This window comes from Scomber scombrus, chromosome 18 (genome assembly GCF_963691925.1).
Source record: "Scomber scombrus chromosome 18, fScoSco1.1, whole genome shotgun sequence".
Classification (NCBI taxonomy): domain Eukaryota; kingdom Metazoa; phylum Chordata; class Actinopteri; order Scombriformes; family Scombridae; genus Scomber; species Scomber scombrus.
In genome coordinates, this window is record NC_084987.1 from 3,294,943 (window position 1) to 3,304,143 (window position 9,201).

The 9,201-nt window shown below is 39.0% G+C and overlaps 1 protein-coding gene across 2 annotated transcripts; it reads left to right on the plus strand.

The window, feature by feature from the left end:
* The first annotated feature begins 121 nt into the window (after positions 1–121).
* On the plus strand, positions 122–8,876 carry tsen54 (TSEN54 tRNA splicing endonuclease subunit). 2 transcript variants are annotated; one of them, XM_062438689.1, is made up of 12 exons: positions 122–177; positions 1,695–1,853; positions 2,488–2,551; positions 2,658–2,741; positions 2,865–2,963; positions 3,045–3,097; positions 4,407–4,520; positions 5,847–6,309; positions 6,910–7,045; positions 7,166–7,226; positions 7,802–7,915; positions 8,561–8,876. In XM_062438689.1, exons 1-12 carry the CDS (start codon positions 122–124, stop codon positions 8,709–8,711), a joined length of 1,554 nt encoding a protein of 517 aa, XP_062294673.1. In that variant the 3' UTR covers positions 8,712–8,876. The 2 variants fall into 2 exon arrangements, with proteins under 2 accessions (XP_062294673.1, XP_062294674.1); XM_062438690.1 differs by lacking the exon at positions 122–177 and adding an exon at positions 536–664.
* Positions 8,877–9,201: the final 325 nt, after the last annotated feature.

Sequence of the window (9,201 nt, forward strand, 5' to 3'; positions counted from 1 at the left end):
TTCATATAGACTCCTGTTGCTCTTTAGGTCCTTGTCTCCCCCTGCTGGCTGTGTAAGTAATTACAGTCGGCGGACCTGCACTAGGACCCAGAGGAGACCTGCAGCAGGGACGTCGGTAAACATGGCGGACCAAAACAAGAAAGACACTCCAGGGAAGTTCTGCTGTGAAATGTTAAGGTCAGTTGCTGCCTGTATTATCAGATATTAATGCATTTAAAGATAGATAGTAGTAACCTTTCCGTCATCGTCGGGCAGTGGTTGTTTTCTGTGGATTTTGCTGCCGTCGGAGCTCTTATACGGTTGTCCTGTCCGCATGGTGGAACAGCAAATTTGTCAAGTCTTGTCAACTATAGCAAAGTGTTGGAGTTTTGTTAAGATATATTCATGCACAGAAAATCTATTGAGAGTAATATTCTAGCTTTATAGGGTTAGTTTATTTCCAGAGGTGTGGCAGTGGTAGAACATTTTTTTTATTCATTTTATGATTTATGACACTTGCTCTCTGTCGCCATCCCATGTGTGTTTTGGTCAATAGAGGGAAGAAGAGGGGAAGAGATGTAAAAAAATTAATAATTAATCGGGAATTGCTGTCTGGAGGATTGGAAAATGTTCCTTCTTAACGGGATGTTTTGGTCGCATCATGCAATATATATTCAGTCGTAAAGTAAGTAAAGTATCATGTAGTTTTTTTCTGGTTTCTGACTGAATACAACATGTCTGGACAGCCATGGCAGTGAGTCACATACAGTGGTGGAAAGTAACTCAGTACAATTATTCAAGTGCTCTACTTCAGTACAGTTTTGAGGTACTTTACTTGAGTATTTCCATTTGATGCCACCTAGTCTTCCACCTCCAGCAGCTACAACAGTAACATGCTGCTCTAACACTGATGCTTCACTATTAATAATCTAATGATGTCATATATAATAATATATCAGTCAGAGGACCAAACCACTACTTTTACTGTAATACTGCATACTACATCACTCATAATACTGCAGTACTTTTACAGTAATACTGCATACTACATCACTCATAATACTGCAGTACTTTTACTGTAATACTGCATACTACATCACTCATAATACTGCAGTACTTTTACTGTTATACTACATACTACATCACGCATAATACTGCAGTACTTTTACTGTAATACTGCATACTACATCACTCATAATACTGCAGTACTTTTACTGTAATACTGCATACTACATCACTCATAATACTGCAGTACTTTTACTGTTATACTACATACTACATCACTCATAATACTGCAGTACTTTTACTGTAATACTGCATACTACATCACTCATAATACTGCAGTACTTTTACTGTAATACTGCATACTACATCACTCATAATACTGCAGTACTTTTACTGTAATACTGCATACTACATCACTCATAATACTGCAGTACTTTTACTGTAGTACTTTAACTAGCCTACATCAAGCTCATAAAACTTATGTACTTTTACTGTAATACTTTGGCTACAGCCCTGGTAGGTTTGTGTCTTATTAAACTGAAACAACAACCACCTCTAAATCGTTAAAAAACTATATTATGCCCAGACTATTCAGTCAATATTGACATGCTTTGCCTTTATCTAGTGGTTAAAAACATCATATGTCATGTGCCTGGAGCTTCTCACTAATGTTTTTTTTTTTTTTTTTTTTTTCTCTTCTTTTATTCCAGTCCATCTGAGCTGTTTGCAGCTCGGGCCCGGAGTCACAAGATCCCAGTCAAAGGACAGAAGGACTTCTTCCCCAATGACTCAGATGAGCAAAGAGAGCGGCTCGAACAGAGTTTAAATGAACACTGGAGCCTAATATCAGAGGAGAGAGTGGAAAGGCTGTGAGTGGGCATTTATCCATCAAATAGGAGGAGTATTCAAAGCAGTCATTGCTCGCAGTTGCATCATGGTCATGTGTAACGATACTGCAACTCAGTTTTTAAAGTAAAAAGTAAACCTTTTTTCGAGCAGCAGCAGACAAAGGGTATCTGATTAAGGCTGCAACTAATGATTATTTTCTTTATCATTCAATCTCCTGATGAATTTCTTAATCAGTTGATTAATGATTCAGACATGACATGTTGAAATAGTATTGAAAAAATAGCGTGCACAGTTTCTCAGATTCCACAGTGATGCCTTCGGTTTGCTTGTTTTGTTTGATTAATGGTCTGATATGTTAAGATATTAAATTAACTGTCATATATGACTTGAAAAACTAGAACAATCAAGTTTTCAGCGTTTTTTGCTTGAAAAAATTACTGAAAACGATTAATTAGTTATTGAAAAAGTTGCTGATTAATTTTTGATGATCAATTGACTCATTGTTGCAACACTAGCCCTGACAAACCATTTGTACATTACTTGCCCAGCACCAAACAGACAAAGTGAAAGACTAGCTGGTGACTAAAACAGTAAGAATCAGGTTGCATTGAACACACACAACAAAAATGCTGACTGTCTTTTATTCAACTGTAGAGGAAGCATCGTGAAGGCCTCATGGATTCCAAGTGAGCAGATTGTGGAGCTTCAGTCTCCAGCTGTGAGTACTAGACACATCCTGTTATAGATGACAACATCTTCATTTCCTTCTCTGTCGCTTCTAGTTTGTGAAGTTATTATAAAGTGACTTGCATGTTTTTACACAGGGCAAGTTTTGGCAGACGATGGGCTTTTCTGACAACGGCAAGCAGTGTCTCCTCCCTGAAGAGGCTCTCTACCTGATGGAGTGTGTGAGTGACAGATACAACCTGTTCATTATGGTGTGGTTCAGTTGTATAACACTTAATGAGTCCTCTGGCAACACGTGAACTGTAATGTATTGATTCAATGACATGAATGTACTGTGTAAACAGGGAAACCTGCAGGTGTTTTACCAGGACCTACCGCTGTCCATCCAGGATGGATATGAGAGGTTTCTGTCCTCCAACACAGTGAGCCTCCAACAATATCAGGTGCAATTAAAAGTATGACACACATCGTGGAAAAGAAACACACTTCTGAATTGGTCTAATGCCTCTTTTTTCATCACCAAGGTGTTTGGGCATTTGAAGAGGCTTGGCTATGTTGTGCACAGATTCGATCCCAGGTAATAGACTCATTAGAAATATAGTCAGGGACTGAAATATGAGATTATCAAGCTGTAATACATGGTATGTAATTTTTATTTGTGATCGCAAAGAGACTCTAAGGATTGCATAGGCCTGTCCCACTAATTACATTACTGACTCATCGCACAATAACGTAATTATCAACATCATCATGTCTGTATATCAACTTATCGTATGATACATGGACATGACCTTGATCATTTTTTGACTTCAATATTGCCACACTTCACATTAGCAGCTAAGAGCATAAACACCCAAGTCAGGTAAAAGTCACAATGACAATCTTACGATCTTCCTGACGTCCAACAAGTCTGACCTAAATGCCGTCACATTGATTTGAAGCCTGCAGCAGCACACTGAGAAATTAAGTGCATATCTTGTTTGCCTTAATTAGACCCCTTTGCAAACATATCTATCAGTTATTGTCTCCTGAGCAAAGAAAATAAACCACAAAAGATTATGAATGAGCCAATCTTCAGCTTTTGATCAGAATCTTTTCATGTCAAATTGATCTGTAAAAACGATTTGCAACGCAAATGAGAAATTATTATCAAAGTCTTGTCATTCTTTGCATGTGCAGTAGACATTAAAAAAGGCAGAATATTGAGCCTAAATATATTTATTTAAGTTTTAAAATCCATCAGTGAGATTGCCTGTGAGAGAATATCATTATTTTCCAGCTCGCTGCTGGTCTCAGCTGTGAGTATTGTGGCTTGTTCTGTAAAGTTGCTGTCATTGCTGATTTAAAGCCATAAGGGGTATTTATGTAACTGCCACTTATGTTGAAATGACAAAGTACCATTGCTTTAACAGACAGCAGTGTTACTTGCTCAATGTGTGAAAGGGCCTTAAATGGGCTCATGTTTGCAAAAGTGGTGAATGGTAAATGGATGCATTTATATAGCTGACCACTAAAAGCACTTTTACACTACAAGCCACATTCAGCCATTCACACACACATTTACAGGCTGATGGAAGCAGCTGCCATTCAAGGCGCCGACCGGCTCATTAGAAGGAGTTTTTCCCTAATCATTCATAGCCACCCCGATTAGAAGAAGCTTTATCTCTTTAGATTGTTTTTGAGCACTCCGTAGAAACCAGGAAGAGAATTGCAACTGAAATTATTACTGGGATGAATGAGTGAAATCAGCTGTAGTAGTAGTTGGTTTACTGGGAAACTAATACTGTCCACCTGGATCTTTAGTGACTTGTTATGTTGGTTTGTGTTGCACTGAAGGTTCAGGGTTCAACATCAGCTGAGTGTGGGTATTGTTTTTGTGTTTTTAGTTCAGAGCCGGCATCCTATGCGAGACAGCTCAACTTGCCTCAGTCACATGACAGAGCGGGGAGACAGGTGAAGAGGAAACGCAGTACCAGCCCCACCCCCGCCCCGACATCCAGGTAAACAGAGGCTGAGTACACATATACACACACATGTCTGTAGCATGTCCATTACGTTTTGCTAACAATCCCACAGTGCAATCTGACACAAATATTAGAGTTGTGCAATAATTCATATGTCAGTAATGATGATGCAAAATAAGCACCTGTAATCTCAATTTACTGCTTAAATGCTGTTAGGAATTATATGAGGAATAATGCATGATTGAATTGGTGAATAATCAGACACAACTACATTTTATTGTTAATCTGCTAAATAAAGAACAATTAAGAAAGTACAGGCCACAGCTCATCATTAATGTCATTGTGGGGGATCTGTTAAATCTATTTCTGATTGATGTAAGCAATACTGCCCTTCAAAAATGCTGTATCCTACAACTCTCATAAAACAACTCGATCATGTCTTCTGATAAATTCTCAGTGTTTGTTCAGTGCCACAAAAAGTGATATTGATATGTAAAATTCTGTGGAGTTTAATTATTGGACTTTAATGATTTAATTAAGTCTTAAAAAAAGTGCAGAAAAACAGCCTTCACAGTCTCAGAGATTGTCTCCAAATAATGTGTTATACTGTTTTTTTCTTTTTCTTTCGATCAACCTGATTAATTAGTGACTTTCATCATATACTTTGACACATTTAAGTATTAATTGAGCACATTTAAAAACAACTAATGTTGACCAAAGTGCTTTACAGAGAGAATTACAATCAAATGAACACACACTTAATTATGAGGATTAAAAGAAAATTAATAAAAAATGTAGAATTGAATGAATAAAATTAGAATAAAATCATCATAGTAGTACAAATGAGTAGTAAAAAGCTGTTTTTTATGACCAGCCATGTCTTTATGATGACTATTGTGTCTTTAACCTTCATGTCGTCCTCCCTGGTCAAATTGACCCCGTCTGTTTTGACTGTTCCTTCTTTCCTTCCTTCCTTCCTTCCTTCCTTCCTTCCTTCTGTCTGTCCTTCCTCCCTCCCTCCTTCTCTCTTTCTTTCCTTCCTCTCTCTTTCCTCCCTTCTTTTCTTCCTCCATCCCCCTTTCTTCCTTGCTTCTGTCCTCCCTTCCTCCCTCCCTCCTTCTTTCTTTCTTTCCTTCCTTCCTTCTTCCCTTCCTCTTTTTTCTTTCTCCCTCCGTCCTTCCTTCCTTCCTTCCTTTCCTTCCTCCCTTCCTTCTTTACTTTCTTTCCTTCCTTCCTTTCCTCCTTCCTCCCTTCCTTCCTTGACTCGAGGACAACAGGAGGGTTAAAGTTTTGTTCAAATAAAAGATTGATGTGTGAAATTTTCCATAACTAGTGTTCAGGAGTGTTTGATCTTTTTTGCAGTCAAACTGACACACAAGATGCATCTGAGAGAATGGAGGAGGATCAGTGCAGCCATGACGGTGAGGAGGCTAAAAAGCTTCCTGAGCTGCACCCGACAACTTCTCCAGGGGCTGCAGAGGCCCAAACCGACGCCACAAGTTCACCCGATCAAAGCGGGGTCAGGAACTGGTGGATGACGGATGTTGGCAGGAACTCAGGCAATCAGGCCGATCACCACGCTGCCTCAGGTTCCACGCGCTGGGACTTCAGCTCCATCCTTTTCCCCGACCTGGGCTCCAGTGAGCGACTCTCCAGTCGCCTGGCCTCCCCAGACTCCTCTCTGCTGCCGGGGACTTTGGCCGTTGGAGACTGCGACATTTCCCCCTGGAGGCGGAGAGTAAACCAACGAGAGGTAAAGATGTCGTTAAAGGAGAGGGAAGAGGACAAGCATCGGCGTCAGTGGGATGTCAATAGGGACAGAGAGGTTTGTAGCAGCCTCTACCTGACAACATAGAAAAGTGTACCATTCTCTACTTAGGTTTGCAATATTACTTTATTTTCAAGTGATATTAATGAGACACATCACCGGCGATCCCATTCTTTTTTCAATTTTGTTTTATTTTTACTATTACATAATAATAGGTTTTAATGTTTTTTTAATGTTGTACCACTGAGACATACCACTGGACCTGTCTATTCTGTAGTGTCATGTTTAGGGGGAAGATAAGGTATTAAAAGTCCTTTGCCTCCTTAAAGGTACCGTACTGTACGGCGGCTTTTATCTTTGATTGTCCCAACAGAAACAGATCCAGGATTCGTAGTGACGACTACGTCTAAAGAGAAAGATTAGCTAATCAGGGGACAGGAAACAAGTCCAGAGAGCCAGAGGGCCATCTGGTAGAGTGCATGATAAGGTTCTATGGAAGAGATAGTGTTAAGTGGTTGTCCGTGTGGTCGAAAAAATTTGAATTTCAATGTTTTCATTTTCATTTTTATTTCTCAAATTGCATATTTTTATGCTTTTTATTTCCAATTCTATGAAAATGAGCTGTATAAATAAAGCTGCCTTGCCTTACCTTCAAAGGTTCGGCAGTGCAGAAACTGGGCAGAGTATCGGGATCTCTTGGCAAGGCGAGAGGGGAAGCGTAAAGGTCAACCGGCACACTTATGGAACAGGGAAGTCACTCCTTTACATGACCCAACACAACCAATCTCCACTGGTGAGTTCACATATAGGGTCAATGTTTTGTTTTTTTCTCCCCCTTTTCAATATTTCCTTTTAATGCTTGGCCTCTTTCTGTCTGATCTACATTTATCAGTTGTTTGTTTTTTTATTACAGGGGAGCTGCTGGAGAAAATCAGTGTGATCAAATCCACTCACTTGCTCGACGGAGCCTCCAGGTATCACTTCCTCTTCTTCCTCTTTCGCAGTTTGTTTAAAAAAAAAGGTGAAACTCAATCAGGAGAGAATAATTATATAAAAAAGGATAGTATAGTATAGTTCAGAACAGTACAGTATAGTATAGTATAGTAGAGTATTGTGTAGTTTAGTATAGTATAATATGGTGTAGTATAGTATAATATAGTATAGAATAGTATAGTATAATATATTATATCAGTTACTTTCATGGATCTTCTGACAAATATAAATCTGAGACTTGAAATAAACATACCTTGTAGGTTTGCAGTCCCAAACTGTAAATTTAAAAATGTGACCTCATGTGAACATCAGCTGTGAGCCATCTGTGCAGGAAAATAAATCAGAGTCTGAACCTTATGTGAACTGAGCTCGTCTTTCTGTTATCACAAATCATTATTTTTAATTTACGGAAAGCCATAAAGACCCAGGAACAAAGGAGCGTGATGCCGCAGCTCTGCTGTTTGTCACCTGCCTCGTTGTGAGGCTGATGTATTATACTGTGGTGGAGAGTTATTCATTCAGGAAATAGTCATGACTTTGTGTTTTGTCTGCGTAGATTAAAAGGTTCAGATGAGTGGAGGATTTGTTTCAATGTTTACCAGCCTGATATGGTGGCTGATTTCAAGAAGAGCAACCCGGGGAAACCTTACTCCCGCATGTGTGTTTGCAGGTAAGGAATCATACAAATTTATGTTTATTCAGGATTAGCTTACAGAAAACAACAGACTTCTAACTCAGATTGAATAAATATCACAGCTGTTGGGAGATGAATGGTGCTTTTGTCTAATCTGCCTTTTAGTGGTTGTGAGCAATTGACTTGCTTTTGATTAATAATTTAAGCTGTGAAACGACCAACACAACCAAACCCCAAAGACAATTATTTTATAATGACACAAAACAGAGAAATCAGCAAATGATCAGACTTGAGAAGCAACATTTCTACTTGATGAAAAACTTTTAACTGTTTAGTCGATTACCAGAGTTGTTGTTGTTGGTTCATTTTCCATTAATTGTCTAATTGGTTAATTGATTTAGAGTTAGTGCTAGTGCTTCATGATTTATTGTTGTTAAGGTAATCATTTATATTAGTGCATATAAAGCCGATATCTGATTCTAATAGTCTGTGATTTTACATTTGAATATCTATAATGACAAGTTTCAATATTAAAAAGGGGGAAAAAGCTGTTTCATTGCAATTAATCACAGCAAATTGTGGGATTATAGTTAATATTTTTAATTGATTGACAGCCCTGTTTTGAATACATTGGCCGTTTCTTCCTTTGCATCATTTGATTCCTTCCCTGTTGTGTCCCAGTTTTGACGGTCCCGTGCCCGACCTGCATGCGATCAAGCTGCTGGCCTTCCAGAGTGGAGACGTCCCGGTGGTGTTTGCTGTGGTGGATTACGGGGACATCTCCTTTTATACCTTTAAGGACTTCCAGCTGCCCACTGATGTGTTTCCCTGAGACCTCACTGCTCCCGTAAGCATCACTGTATATAATCTAATGCTGGATGTAACAGTATTAAATAAATCATAAAAAATACAAAGTTTAGTGCCAATGTTTTGTTCCCTGGGTCAGAGCCTTGCTGTCCTTTTTAATACGACCACAAACGGTGCCAAAAATGGGAAATTTCACAGTCTAGACATAGTGGCTTTACACAGGCAATGAGACCTGTTTTTATTTTATTTATTTATAAGTTAATCCTAATGGGAAATGAATTATTGGTACAGCAGCTATGCAAAAAAAAAGATAATTTAGAGTAAGAGAACATTGTTTGCTTTGTTTGCAACCTCCTGTTGTCCTCGAGTCAAGGAAGGAAGGGAGGAAGAAGGAAAGGAGGAAGGAAGGATGGAAGGGAGGAAGGAATGAAGGAAGGAAGGAGGGAGGGAGGAAAAAGGAAGGAGGGAGGGAGGGAGAAAGGAAAAGAGGAAGGAAGGACAGGAAAGAAAGAAGG

Excerpts from the sequence above, each read along its gene's own strand:
- tsen54 (XM_062438689.1), top strand. The coding sequence starts at position 122 with ATGGCGGACCAAAACAAGAAAGACACTCCAGGGAAGTTCTGCTGTGAA. Across the intron at positions 3,098-4,406 it reads GTGCACAGATTCGATCCCAG|TTCAGAGCCGGCATCCTATG; the intron begins GTAATAGACTCA and ends TTGTGTTTTTAG. Across the intron at positions 7,227-7,801 it reads TTGCTCGACGGAGCCTCCAG|ATTAAAAGGTTCAGATGAGT; the intron begins GTATCACTTCCT and ends TTGTCTGCGTAG.